The sequence below is a fragment of the Eubalaena glacialis genome, chromosome 5, assembly GCF_028564815.1.
Source record: "Eubalaena glacialis isolate mEubGla1 chromosome 5, mEubGla1.1.hap2.+ XY, whole genome shotgun sequence".
Classification (NCBI taxonomy): Eukaryota; Metazoa; Chordata; class Mammalia; order Artiodactyla; family Balaenidae; genus Eubalaena; species Eubalaena glacialis.
The window spans coordinates 101,473,321-101,488,684 of NC_083720.1; the positions used below are offsets into that span (position 1 = coordinate 101,473,321).

Genomic DNA, 15,364 nt, shown 5'->3' on the forward strand with positions numbered 1-15,364 from the left:
CAGGTTACTAAGCTGATATTAGTAGTGTGGTGTGTCATAAAGAACATTGACTTTAGAATTAAAAAGCCCTGGGTATGCATCTTAGTTCTGTCCCAGATTAACCATGTGATACCGGCTGTTGCTTAATTTCTTAGAGGGTTTCTGTATCTTAAATTGGGGATAATATTAGCTAGTTGATGAGATTGTTGAAAGGATTAAATGAGAGCATGTTATACAACACGCGGACATCCTCAGTGTTGGTCGCTGTTGTGGCTCTTGTAGGTAGTGTTATTAAATAGTATTTTTACTACTTACTACTAAATTCCAAAATCTTAGTGTTAAGTAAGTTTTGAAGCTGCCATCTAGCTTGTAGTAGTACAGAGTTCCCGTAATAATAAGCTAACTACTGAATTACATCTTTTAATAAAGTGTAGAACCTGTCTATGAAGCTGTTCCCCACCAAGAACTGTTTTAACAGTGCCATTTCTATTTTTATTAAAGCATTAACTACCAGTATTCAGTACAGTGTACACACAGACATCCTGTTAAAAGCATGGTGTTCGTTCCCAGTCCTGAAATGCACCCAGCCTTCCTTCTCCCCGAGGCATCGTGCTGCAGTTAGTTGAATTACAGCATGGACAACCTAATTTTAATAAACACTCTCAAATTCTGAAACATAGTATTTGAAGAATTTCGTCACTGAAGTTTTAGATTTCTTGTATTGCATTTCATCTTTAATTAGGTTTGGTGAACTACCTTTACTCTCCCCAACCCCAGACCTACCTCATGGGTCTCATTATCTAACAGGAAGTTAAATTGAATTTAGGGTTGGGAAGGTCACATCATATATAACGAATACTTGTTGGAACATAAATTACTACAGATTGTCAGTCCAATTGCTGGGTCATTTTATAAGCCATGATGAGTGTACTGTTTATAACTTTAGATTCTAGTAATTCTTGAAGATCAAGAATTTTCCTCTTCCAGAATGTCAGTAATAATGGTTACCATTTATTGAATCCTACTGTACACATAGAGTGGAAACAGGCTCAGAGCAGGATCAGTGACTTGCTTAAGGTAAGATAGTTTATAAGCAGGAATCCAGCTCTGTCTGATGCTAAACTCTGTTCTACAAACAGTAGCAAAACGGAAGTGTTAAATGACTTGTTTTACCAGTGTTCAGTGGATGTTTTGTGTGAATCGTTCCACTTGTAGATGTGTTTTTGATGTATTTGTGGGACGACGTGAGCTCCATGTCCAACTCCGTCACCTTGATTCCTCAAGTATCAAGGGACTTGTTTTAAATGAAAACCTACAATAACATGAGTGACGTGATAGAAATGTCAGTTTTATGGCATTTTTAATCAGAGTGGCAAATATTGCCTTGTCGCTTGGCCTGTCTTGAGAGAAATCATACAGATTTTGATAAAACCTTCTAATCCGGTAATCCTTGGGTCTGGCATGGTAAATTGCTGAGAAATGATGGCAAGCAGTATGCTTCCAATTCAAAGTGAGCTTTAAAGTCTTACAGCCCCTCCCTTATACCCCAAATGATGAGACAACAGAAGGCATGTAATTACAATAGCAGTTTCAAGCCATTCATCCTCTATAATCCGATAGCAAGGAAAAGAACATCAAAACAAAATTTTCTTGAAACTGGAAGCTTCTTATGTGATTAAAAATGTACCACCTGTTTTATAACTAAAAGAACTGTCCTCTAAAAGATGGAAACCTGATTAGAAGAATGGTAATATGAATAGTATGATGCAAATATGCCCCTCTCCCCACACTGTTTTGGACGTATTCTAAGTATTTTGTATTTTTTGATATAGTTTATAAAGGTTCGTTTATGTGGTTTAAGAATACATTTGCAGTATTTATTTAAAATAGTGTGGCATTACCCAAGATCTCATTCTTTTCACAAAGTATTTGTTTAAAAGAATACTAATAATAAGTATATGAAAGTCTGTGAAAATTGATGATAAATTTTAGCTTTTGAGTTTGGAGTCATCTTTTGGACTGCATAAGACTATGATGTCTTTGAACTTTTAACATCTAGAAATATCTTTTTATGAAAACTTGAGCTTGGAATAGATGAATTCATGTTCTTATGTTCTTCATTTGGTGGATTCATGTTCTTAAATTCATTTGGTTAGATAAGCTTGTTCTTCAGAACCTCCCAATTGTTTATACCTTTGTCAGTCATTTTCCAGATCACTAGAATCAGGATTAGTACATGGGTTTCACAACTGTTAAAGTGAATGATAAGTTTCTTGAAGTCAGGAATTGTCGTATCTTTGTATACTCCGTACAGTACCTTGATGAATGAATTCATTATCAAAGTATACTTTGGTAATCTAATATAAACTTTCTCTCTCTCACACACCCTAATAGTTAATGAGCTTTCACTAGATAAGATGAATTTTATTAATGTTCAGCTCTATCAGGTAAGTTCCATTATTGTCCTTATTTTACAGATGAGGAAACTGAGGCTTTTTTGGATGTTTATCTTCTGTGGATTTTGTAAAGTTGTATATGCTTTCATTTGTTGATAAAGCCTTATAGTATTTCCAGAACTTAACCCTACAGGGTTAAAGTGTTTATCGTACCGTTCAACAAAACACTGTTTACTGAAATAGAAACAATACTGTGCTCATTCTATTAGTTTTTTGTTTTTTTGTTTTAGTTTTTTTAAATTTTCAGGCATAGCTTTTGTAAATTTTCAGGCAGGATACAAAAGGAACACAAGACAAGTCTGTGGTTGTATTTTGTAGGGGGTTGGTGCTAAGCTATACTGAATGTTTGCTGGTGATGATATTCTACTGGTAGTTTAATTGTAGAATTTACAGATGAGAGTTTTAATTGTAGAATTAAGAGAATTGTAGAATTGTAGAATTTACAGATGAGAGTTTTAAAACTAGTGTCATCAGCAGAGAAGTCACTATGGCCTTAAACTTGGACAAGTCATTCCCTAGTTTCAGCTTTTCCCTAGTTTCAAATTATTTATGTATGTAAAGAGATTGGACTAGGTCTTTAAAAATCTCTTCTTGTTTTTTGCTTTCAAGATATAGTTGAAACTATGAAACAGGATTAAGGTCACTGAAAGAAAGAAATGAGAAGAGAAACCAGAAAGCCAGGGGATGAGCATTGGTTGGTAACACTGCATATTTTGAAGTGGTAGGAAGTCATGATAGTGCTCTGCCATGGAAAGCAAGGGGAACATTTTTGAAGATGTGGTTAATAAGATTGAAGGGGAAAGATCGTAGCAAACCTTACAGGGCGATTTCACCCTAATGTTGTGTGGGAGCCTAAATGGTGGGGAGTTAAGAGATAATGTATGAAAACCCCTTGGCACTGCATTTGCACTCAGGACAATATTAGTTACTATCTTCTCTGATTCATTTCTCAGTACCATTAGAAATGTATAGTAGGTACTCCACAAATAACCATGAAATGATGGTATAATACATTGGCAATAGCAATAATATAGCCCTTGACTGAGTACCTACAACGTGCCAGCACTGTTATAAGCACTTTACCTGAATTCTCTCTTTAATCCCCGCTACATTTCTCTGAGGCAGATATTATTGCTGTGTCCCTACTTTACAGCTGAGGAAACCGAGACACTAAGTAATACCTGACTCCAAATGAGAACACAGGTCATCAAAGGACACTTTGATGAAGTAAGGGAAGTACACTGTATATTTTGATATAGACAGTTACCAAATGGTTAATTTGGTATTTCACTTATTTAGTAAATGCTTGTTATTTTATGGATGGTACTGAATAATTGAAGCACTACTTTGTTAGCTTTGAACTACTATCTTGAAATTCTATATAAGAGGTATATATTAAGCCATAAAGCAGTGAGAATAAGCAGAATTTATGTGTGTAAATAAGTACTAGTTCTCGAGAGATGAATTTGTATGCCACACGAGAATTTAAGACTTCATAACATCATTGCTGTTCTTAATAGTTTACCCAAATCTGCACTGTCTATCTTAGTCACTCACCTTATTCTCAGGATTTGGCTCTGATTAGATTTTGGCTATTTCCTGCAATCAAACCCAACCTCAAAAGATGAGGATTACTCAAAAAGCTGAAATTTTTACAGTTTGTAGTTAGTTCCAAGGCACAAAACAGAAATAAAAATATCCTGACTAGAAGCCATCAAAATATCATTCCACTGTATTTAGTTTAAGGAAAGAAGAATGCCCTACTTAGAGCCAAAAATAAAGATTGGTCAATATATGAAATTTTACAGGGTTTTACCAATATCATTTAATGGAGAAAAATGCAACTGAGGTATGATGCTGGGCACATTCTAGACATTTGTTTATGCTTTAAATACATGTTCCTGGCGCTTATTGTAAATATTACAGCTCCCCTTCTACCTACCTGAAAACCAGCCATTTTTATGTTAATAATACAAATCTCAGTAAATATAGGGATTATTAGGATTTGGGATATTTTGAATTATAAGGCAACATATTTAGGCTATACTTTTGGGAAATTAACTTAAGCAGTGAAATAATCCTGATTTAAATTTCATGGTAAATCAAATGTGTAATATTTGCTCTAACGGCTTGGAAGAAGCAGTCTAGCACCAAGAGCAAACAGTAGGAATATCTGAATTTTTTTTAAAGACGGAAATACGTTTAGGCAAAGAAATAGGTTTTAAAAGTTGATGGCACTCAGCTATGAAGTCACATTTTAAAGCACTGTACATTGTACAGTTGGTGACCAACTTTCTAACTTGTAATACTTATTTTGACAGTCTTTTGTGCCTTTGGAACAGAACTAAAAGTCTTAGAATATATTGAAGTAATTTTTAAAAATTTTTATTGGAGTATAGTTGATTTACAATGTTGTGTTAGTTTCTGCTGTACAGCAAAATGAATCAGCTATACATATACATATATCCACTCTTTATTAGATTCTTTTCCCATATAGGTCATTATAGAGTATCGAGTAGAGTTCCCTGTGCTATACAGTAGGTCCTTATTAGTTATCTATTTTATATATAGTAGTATGTTATATGTTGATCCCAATCTCCCATTTATCCCTCCCCCCCTTTAATTTCCATTTCTTTCTCAGTTTTTTATAGCTTCACAGTGAAGAGAGGAAAATTAAGTGGATGGCTGTTGTCACAGAAAGCGAAACTATGGTTGTAACTTGCAGCTTTGGAGCTTAACTTTTCCCCAGCAGGAGGTGCTACAGAGAGATAACCACTTGTACTTAAAATTGTGCTTCATGGTGCTTAATATTTGAGCTGCTCTTAGTATGCTGGCAGAGAGGCCCATTGCTGCTCTTGACTCTATGTTAGTTTATGAAGGAGTGGAAGGATGGAGAAATAGGGAAACGTTTAAGCAGGGTCAGGGTGGGTAGGTTATGTGAATATGGGAGAAAAAAGGAATTTGGATAAATATTTTTGATTGCTTGTTTTAGTTTTATGAAGGGGTGACAATAAAAGAAATAAAACCAGTCTGTATACACCAACCAGAAATTTCCCCAGTTGCCCGTACTTTTCAGGGATGTAATCTGAAACCCTAAAGATGAGATAGATCATTGCGTGTGTCTTTTCATGTTCTTTTTGAAAGTGATCCTTTCAATTTCTAATATTGTGCTCTCAACTGTAGCTATTTAAAAATCAGAGATATAGTTTCCAGGATCCAAAATGCACCCTTGTGGTGTGTAAATATACATTTGTTTGCCTGCTTATTTTGGGCGAGTTCTAAAGTAGACCTGAGCCACTCTTGAATTAGCCATAGAATTGCACCCTCCTCTCTGCCCCCTCCCTATTCTTCCCTCTCATCTTCAACCACTGGGTCCAGAAAGTAGGTAGGAAGTTGGAGTATGATGTATGAGATAATTGAGTTTGGCCTTGCTCTGGAGATGATGACAGTTAACTTTACCAAGTGCTTTTGAGTCAGGCACTATTTTAAGTCCTTTCTTTACAACAGTCCTACAAAGTAGAACCTGTTATTATCATATTATTCTCTCGTAGTATAATAATATATATTCCCTCATGTATGAGGGAACAGAGTAGAGAGAGGGTTTAGCTGTGGTCTTAATAGAGATTGTTACTGGGTTAACTTTATCAGCTCTGTATTGATTTTGCATAAGGAAGGAATAACAGTAAATTGGTAAATTATGATTTAAAAAGGGGTTTTCTTTCCCCTCTCAAAGAAAAAGTGCATGATCATGGTTCTGTTTAAAATGCTGAAAAGCTAGAAACAACCTAGACGTAAAATAACCTAGAGGTAAATAGTTGAATGCTATACATACAATGTTTTATTATGTTTCTATCAGAATTACTAAGTGGACTATGTTGATACCTGTAAAAGATGCGTTAAAAATGGTAAGTGAAACCCTACAAATTTATATCCACACTGACAATTTAAAAAGCAGATCTGTATAGCACTTTACAACAAAGAAATACGTATCTGTATTAATACAACTTTGAGAAGCTGACAAAAGGCAGACAGAGTAGGGAGTAGAAAGTGACAAATGTGTTTTGGAAAGCAATGTTGACCATTTGGGTAAAGGAAACAGTTAATTTAGAAGACAAAGATTAATATAAGAATACCAAGAGAAGGTCAGTTGAAGGACTCTTGTCCTATGTTAAATGTTCCAGAAGATTTCTAGGAACAGAACTCTGTGCCCTAGAAATGGAACATTTTCCAGGGAAATTGTAGAGCGGCATTTTCCCTAAGTACTTTTTGCAGAATTGTTTATAAAGGTTAATAGGTGTTACATGTAACAAATAAAAGTGTTTGTAGTGAAGCAAATTTGGGAAACCCTAGGCTTCATTCAGTCAGATTCTTCTGTGTACGATGTGTCAGCACCTTTAGTACGATAAGCATTTTCCAGGTGAGTGGTGGTGGTGAGAGGGGTACACTGTAGAGTGCAGCATTTCATAAACTCATTTGCCTGAGACCACAGAACTGTTTGGTTCTTGTTACGGGAATAGCGTTCTGCAGAAGACACTTTAGGAAACATACTGGAATGTTCCTGGAGGTGTCCATGAGCAGGCAGGAGGGGTGCCCGTGTGGCTCTCTGTGGGTGGGTAAGTAGCCTGAGGAGGTACTAAGTTAACGTGTATCTTAGAGGGACTGTCCTAAAGTCAGGGGTGATTGCAAGTCTTTGCCATCGCATTTTTTGCTTTTGGATAAAAATTCATGAAAATAAATGCTCTGGCTAATCTAAAAGTAATCTTTGTTTTTAATATCAGAAGTATGCTGTATGGAGAAGTCAAATGAAAATCTGCATTTGATTTGATTTTAATCTGTTAGGATTGAAGATAAGCTTATTATGAATATGTAAAGATACAGCATATAACTCTTGGCTGGTTTCAGGGAACTGGCAGATGAATAATGGATGAAGATTATATTTGTATTTAAGTATAACTGATAGAAATCTCCACATCTTCTCTCCCCCCCCACTCCTCAGCCCCACTAGATTTCCTCCCCACTCCCCACTTCACGGTTGTCAACAACCTGCATGGGCTGACCGGAGCCAGTGGCGTTTCTGTCCTCAGTTCACTGGGCTTCTTTGCGTCACCCTGCGCAGCTGTCTACTCCCTCCCCCGCAAACACTCTGCTCTCTTGGCTTCGGCAACGTTACACTCACCTGCGTTTGGTCCTCCTCTCCGGCACTTCCCTGTTTGCTCTGCAGGTTCCTCTGTTGAATTCTAAATGTTCTACACCTGAGGGCTCAGTGGTGGATCCCCTTTTCCTCAGAGAGACGCTGAAGGGTTTTCAGCAGTAGCCACGTGATTAGCGTTTCAGGAGGGTTATTCTGGTGACAGTGTAGAGGAGCAGTTTGAGGGATATGGGCCTGGAGGCAGACAGGCAAGTTTAGAGGCTAAGGAGTTGCTGGATGAAGATAAGGAGGGGATGGGATAGACAGCTGGCAGAGGGAGAGGAGGGACCTGATTCCAGAGATTTTAAAAACACTATTTGGTGGGAAGAGGGAATATGATTTGCAGATTTCTGGTAGTTTGCAGAACTTGGTAGGTAGATGGAAGTGTTCACTAATTTAGAGGGAACTGGTGAGGACACATTTTAAGAGGAAAGATGATCTCTTTTGAAATTACTGAGTTTGAAGTAATGGTAGGAGATACATATTTATGGTAAGTATTAGATGAATAGGATAGATGAGTATTCATGGTAAGAATCAGAGATCCATTCATTACTGTGTAAATGCTGATTAACATACAAGTAGTTAGGACCCAGGGCAGGACATGCAGAGGGAGAAAGACAGCCAAGGATAGAACTCTGGGGAGCATACATGTTAAGGAGATGTTAGTGAAAGAGAAGTCTCTACAAATATGACCAAGAGGGAATAGTCAGAGAGGTGGGAAGACAACAGTGCTGACTTTCAAAGAGAAGGAAATAACTCAGAGGTGTCCTATGCCATGGAGACCACTGTGTTAATAACGAGAAAGAAATGGTCCTTCCATCGTAAGGTATAATTAGTTTCCATGACTAAAGACTATACTTTCAACCCTAGCTAATTGTTTTGAAAATATCTGATCTTAGAGGGGAAGGGATAAATGGATATGTGGTTGGATCAATTCAAATCGTTTCCTACCTCTGGAAAATCCATTCAGTACACCAGTGTATTGGGAGGGCTGTATATTTTCATGTAAACTAACATACTATTTATCTTTACTATATATCATACAGTGAAATTGTAGAGCACTGTATTTGATGCAATTTTATTACCTATCATACAGTGAACATACTGATAGTTAAGATTTTTATTAAAGTAGCATGCTTTTAATGTAATGTCCAGTAGTATAGGTATGACAGTTTAAGGAAGATGTGGCATCTAGGGAAGGCAGATATCCTTGGTACCGTCTCAGTTCAGTAGCTGGTCCTTAGTTCTGATCAGGCTGTGGGGATGCGCTCATATGTTAACCCAACTCATAAGATACTTGTTTACAAAAAAACACCAGAATACCAATTTAAAAATTACACAGCGAAACATAACTAAGCAGATAAGCTATTCACGCTTGCTGATCTCTGTGGGAAAACTTTGTAACAGAGTTGAAATATAAGCAGAAGGCTCTTGGGTAAACGTGGGCTCTGAGCGGGGCAACTGTCTGGATAGTCTTAGGTTGAAGGTGGAAGAAGAGCATGTGCTTGTGGACTGTATTCACAGTCCTGTTCTGGGTACTGTAAGTGAGACTTAGCTGTCAGCGAGCACCTATGGTGAGGAGGTGGTGTGTAGGGTAGAGAGACAAGTAAGTCTGCCTGCACTGAACGACCTAACCATCGACTGTGAGGCCAGGTGCATCCCCCAAGCCTAATGATAAAGAACTGCCCTTACATCTTCCTCTAAGGGAACTGCCGTGAGTGATCTGTAACGCTTTGTGTTAGTACATAATGTTTACTGCAAATGGTTTTTGAGATGCATTGGAATGATATAATAATTTTTCTTTGAATCTGCAGGTTCTCCTGAAAAGAAAGTTGAACATTCATCCATGAATCAAGAAAAGAGCACTGCAAACCCTATCAAGAATACAAAAGCAAGCCCAGTATCTAAAGACCACCGGACTGGAAAGAAACCCTCAGAGAATCCATCGGTACCCGGTCCAGTGCAGAAGGGGAACGATGAATCCGAGAGTGATTTTGAGTCGGACCCCCCTTCTCCTAAGAGCAGCGAAGAGGAAGAGCAAGAGGATGAAGAAGTTCTTCAGGGAGAACAGGGAGATTTTAACGATGACGACACGGAACCGGAAAACCTGGGTCACAGGCCTCTGCTTATGGATTCTGAAGATGAGGAAGAAGAAGAGAAACACAGCTCCGATTCGGATTACGAGCAGGCCAAAGCCAAGTACAGCAGCGCAAGCCCGGTCTACAGAGACCCAGCTGGCAGTGCAGCGATCCAGGACCCTAGTGCAGCACTGCTCACGCCCACGCAGTTACCCTCGGACGTCGGAGCGGGGACTCCCAGACCGGAGTTCGATGTCTTCGGCGCTGTCCCCTTCTTTGCTGCGCGTGCTCAACAGCCCCGCCAAGGGGAGCCGGAGCAGGACCCCTGTCCCCAGAGCCGGCTTCCCGCCGCGGGGCTGGAGCCGGAGGAGTTCGATGTCTTCACAAAGGCGCCCTTCAGCAAGAAGGTGCCCGTGCCCGACGCGCCCGCTCTCCCCGCTTGTCCGCAGAGTGTGGATATATTTGGCTCCACTCCGTTCCAGCCCTTGCCCGCATCAGCAAGTAAAAGCGACAGCAACGAGGACCTTTTTGGGCTGGTGCCCTTTGAGGAGATAACCGGCAGTCAGCAGCAAAAAGTCAAGCAGCGCAGCTTGCAGAAACTGTCCTCCCGCCAGAGGCGCACGAAGCAGGAGGCGGCCAAGAGTAACGGGAAGCGGCACCACGGCACGCCCACCGGCGCCAAAAAGCCGGCCAAGCCCGCCTACCGCACCCCAGAGAGGGCCCGCAGGCACAAGAGGGTGGGCCGCCGGGACTCCCAGAGCAGCAATGAATTTCTGACCATCTCGGACTCCAAGGAGAACATCAGCGTTGCCCTGACCGACGGGAAGGACAGAGGGCATGTCCTGCAAGCCGATGAGGGTCTGTTGGACCCCTTTGGGGCCAAGCCGTTCCACCCTCCGGACCTGCCGTGGCACCCCCCGCATCAGGGCCTGAGCGACATCCGTGCCGACCACAACCCCGTCCTGCCCGGGCGGCCCAGGCCGAATTCACTCCACGGGTCGTTCCCCGGGGCAGATGCGTTGAAAATGGATGATTTTGGTGCCGTGCCCTTTACAGAACTCGTGGTGCAAAGCGTCACCTCACATCAGTCCCAACAGGCCCAGCCAGTCGAACTGGACCCATTCGGTGCTGCTCCGTTTCCTTCTAAACAGTAGATAACTTCTGACGGACTCTTCTTATTAACTCCTGTTTCAAAGAAAAAAGTATGAATAGTTTTATGAATTTGAAAGAAAATTTATTTGTATAGCTCTTTATATCATTCATTCTTACAGGTCAATCAGCATAGGTGATTTTTAAATAAACCAAATAGAAAAAGGAAGTATCTGCACAGGGTAGCAACTCCACGTCTCTTGCACGCAGGAGCAAAGGGAGCGAAATGGCAAGCTCTAACCTGGGGTTTCAGCTGCAGACGTGAAGGCACAGAAACCCAGGGGACGCGTGTGGGCCCTTTGCAGTCGTGTGGTCCCTGAGAAGGGACTGGGACGCTGCGGCTTTATGTTTGTAACAGAATGCCACTTCTGTGTGCGTATCCGAGGCTCGTTCCAGAATCCAGCATTTGAAACTAAGGTGGTTTGTACATACACAAGTTGCATTCGTGGATTTTTTTTTAAGGTCTCTTCTAATTTCCACATTGGGGGAAAAAAAAAATCCACTTCTCATAAAGAATGAGAAAGTTATTATCTGGAGAGTGCAGAGATTTTAGTCCTTACACCGTTCTCTACAAGGCGGAGCCAGAGGTCACTGACTGTTGTGCCTAAAACTGTTTCATTTAAAAAAACAAGTGCCATTAATATGGAATATCTATGTAGACACCTTGAACAAAAACTAAAGAGAGATATCTGACAGGTGGAAAAATGTAGAGGAAAAAAAATGATGATACAAAGAAAAAAAACACTCTACTTCAGGAACACTTGATGTTCTGGTTTTGAATGGCTTCTTGCTCAAAACTTATCATGTCCCTAGTAAAGCAGATTATTGGAAAAACTGGGAGTGAGGACAAGGGTCATATAGAGATTTTATTTTAGGGAACAATATGTAGCTAAAACCCTGAGTGTTTGAGACGTTTACAATGTAAAATCATGTTGCATTTAATAATGTGCTTTATTAAATTACCACCTTCGCCAACTATTCCCCAAGTCGTGAGCAGCAATTTCTGAGTTAGGTCTGGAGGGTGGAGTAGTTTTAATAAAGTGCACAGAACAGCGAAACCCACAAAGCCTTACCGGCAGGACTCGCGCATCCTGCCGCAAATACCTCTGCACTAGTAACAGGAGATCTGAGAGTGGCTGTGAGGTGTCAGGTGACCAGGGGCTAGCATCTCCACTCTGCTAGTTAGCTGATTGTGTCTTTAGTGAAAAGAACCCAGCTACCAAATTGCCTTTTTTTTTTAACATCACAAATCCTAATTAGAAACTTGAGGTTTTATAGAAGTTGTTTAATAAGATAGAAATCACGTCTATGAATTAATGTGAATAGAGTATCTGTGCTTCCTGTGTCTCCAACTATTTTAAGTTATAATGCACTGTCCTTCCCTATCAAATTAACATTTAGAGGTTTCTAGAACCATTAAAGCTATTTACAAAAAAAGGGTGAAAACTCTTTTCAACTGGCACTCTCCTCGATTGCTCTATTTTAAATTAACTCTCTTTGAGCCCAATTAAAATGTATTTTATGAGTAATCATACTAGAGTCTCTTAATTATAGTGCCCCAGTTGGGTTGAGCTATTTGCCTGTTTTCACAGTTCTAAACCTGGAAAGAAGCAAAGTATACGTAACTAAACCATCTATTTTTTATTGCTTCTCTCTTTTTGCTGTTTTAAATCAGATACAACTTTTGTGGACAAAGGGGGAAGCAGTATGTGAATCAGAGTGAAGCAGAGGCAGACCAAGCATGACATTCATTACTGCTTAAAAGCTGTACTTTTAGAGCCCAAGTGCACCAGTTACTTGTCCTTGTGCCAAAGGCAAATATTATGTTTGCACCTTTTTTTTTTTTTTTTCTGATTCTCAGGTTGATTAATACTGCTAATGCAAATGCTCAAGTAGATGTGCTTTAAAACTTTACAAAGTAGATTCAAGTGATACTTTCTTTTAAAAGTGAAGAGTTGATGATTACACATAGTAAATTCATGAACTACAGTAGGTTTGTATCAAACAGAATCTGTTTTTTAATGAAATCTGTTGGTTGATGTATACACAATATGCTTCTTTGACTATTTTAGTCCTTAGCCTTGGTCTCTGCTAGACCTCATGAGTTTCTTAATTTAGAAGCGGTAGGGATGAACTAGTATGGTTTCCTTGGGATGTAAACATGAAATACCTAGAGTCTGTCTGATACCAAGGCCTTGCTTACAGTTGTTTTTCAATACACTGAATAATTTTAAATGATTTAGATACTGATAGACACTTTGGCTTATAATGCTGGATAAATTCTAAGGAAACACTTGGACACTGTTTAAAATATTTACCTTCTTATGTTTATTATATCATAGCCCAGTGACTTTTCTCTTGAGATTACAGCTCAGAAGAGACATTTAGGACTTAATAGGGGACCCAATGGGATAGAAATGGGGAGATTCCTTTGTGTTGAAGTAGAGGCATTTTCCCAAGGAGTACAGGATTAGGGTTGCTTTCCATTTCCCATCATGTTTTCCCACTACTGTTAGGATATAAGTAAGTCACTCCACACAGCTGATGCCCAGGTAATTCCCTTACGAGAATTATGAGAATAAAGCTCACAAGACGTGTGAAAGAGCTTAACACATACTTGGTACACAGCACTCAGTAAAAGTTTGGCTCTATTATGGGATGGTCCAATTCTTGCTTAAGGAAGGAAAGTTGAAAAGAAATCATGTTTGTATTAATCAGTTGTCCTCTGTGCTTCTTTAGCATGTAAAGTAGTCATAACTCTAAACCTGTAATACTTGAACATCACTAAGGGAAGTAAAATATTATGAAGCTAGCAAAAGTCTGAGGCCAAAGTTATTTCTGTCCTAACAGCTTTAATAATGCTTATTGCTTTTGAATCATCTTTTAAAAAGTGGACCATTTGCTTATTTTAATATTATCACTTCAGCAAAATGTTAGTGTTAAAAAGATCAGTTTTTATGGCACTGAGGAATGTATCTGCTAAGACACAAAAGTTGCTTGGTTATAGATATTAGGCAGAGGAGGAGAGGTTGTAGGCTGGATGAAAATTTAACTGACTAGAATGTTTATTCAAAAGTATCCATCGGGAAAGAGTGTGATTCTTCCACTGACGCGCCCCATCCCTGTGTGTGTGTGTGTGTGTGTGTGTGTGTACGTGGGCACAGTTATGACATTATCTGGAATTGTAGATAGATAGAAGCAGCTTTTGATCCTACCCTGTTTATTGTGTGACAGTGATTGATAGACTGCTGTCCTCATCTTGCTGGTGGGAAATACTAAGGTGGAGCCCCCTCCTCTACTCTGGTGTTCATCAGGCAGAGTAGTTTTCCTACTATTCAGCCTCTCTGCTTGGTTTATTTTAGGTTGTGGTACTTCATATCAGCATTGCTAGAAGGTACAGTGTATTAGTATAACTAGTTCTGAGGAGTTTGGGTACATTTGTTTTAATATATATATAGAATGTGCAGTAAACATTTTCTTCTTTTTTTTTTTTTTTTTTTTTTTAGCAAAATTATGCATCATTTTAGGTCCAATGTTGAGCTGACAGATCTACTGTGAGAATAACGATTGATAGTTTATTTGGAAACTTTTATACACAGTGGTGTTTATATATTAGGGTAAATATATAGACGCACACATGCATGTACATGTTACACCTCTCTACTGTGGAGTTAATGTGAATTTTTAAATTTTAAATGGAATTGCAACCACAAGCATTACTAAAGGAACATTCACTCCTGGTGAGGGTTTATAAAAGCCACTAAAAGAATAAGGTAGACAGATGAAAATGCAAATGGCCATCATTTGGGGTTATTTTTTATTTAAAAATTGTACTACTTTTGAAAGAGAATTGTTTTTATTCCTACGCTCTTTTTGTGATTGAAAAGTCATCTAATAGTAAGCAGAATAGTAATAGTAAGCTACTTTTTAATTGCTGGCAAACAGCTTTAAGTGCACTTTCTTTGATTACACTTCCATTTTTTGTTAAACTTGAATTTTCTGAAGCCTTTTATGTACCACTAAGCAAATAACTTCTTTAACTTTTAATAAACCTGATTTACATCTTTATTATATTTCTAATTGTTGAAAACATACTTTCTAAAGTTAACTTCAGTCCTCACATACAGCTGGAAAACTGTTGTTATGAGACAGAATCAGTTGCTTTTTTTTTTCTTCCTATGTCTAATTAAGCACTAACTGATTTTAGTACTATATTGCCTTTACATTGCTTATTCTTATTGACTGAATCCTGTCCCTCATTCACTTTGTTTTGTTTGAAATTTAAAGTTATTTTCTTACTGTATTTATCATACCTACTGTTTTAATAATCCGCTTTCTTTAAATGCAATAAATCCCAAATGGATTGCATATTCTTTATAATCAGTGACTTCAGAGTTTTTCATCATTTGTCATCTTATTAAAAGTTTTGGATGCAAACTTCTAGTCAGTTCTTTCATTTACACCACAGACATTAAGCACCTATTATGCACCAGCTAATGGAATAGAAAAATGAA

At 38.8% G+C, this 15,364-nt stretch overlaps 2 protein-coding genes across 5 annotated transcripts in view; one reads left to right on the forward strand and one right to left on the reverse strand.

Annotated features, from left to right (window-relative positions):
• Positions 1 to 11,538, forward strand: part of BMP2K (BMP2 inducible kinase) — a 120,343-nt gene extending 108,805 nt beyond the window's left edge. For all 3 annotated transcript variants that reach the window (XM_061192404.1, XM_061192405.1, XM_061192406.1), the window contains one exon: positions 9,438 to 11,538. In XM_061192404.1, the coding sequence (XP_061048387.1) occupies positions 9,438 to 10,855 (1,418 nt within the window). In that variant the 3' untranslated portion in view covers positions 10,856 to 11,538. The remainder of the gene's footprint in view (positions 1 to 9,437) is intronic.
• PAQR3 (progestin and adipoQ receptor family member 3) overlaps positions 8,761 to 15,364 on the reverse strand; it is a 28,103-nt gene continuing 21,499 nt past the window's right edge. For both annotated transcript variants that reach the window (XR_009701121.1, XR_009701122.1), the window contains one exon: positions 8,761 to 10,886. The gene's annotated coding sequence lies outside the window, so the exon portion shown is untranslated. The remainder of the gene's footprint in view (positions 10,887 to 15,364) is intronic.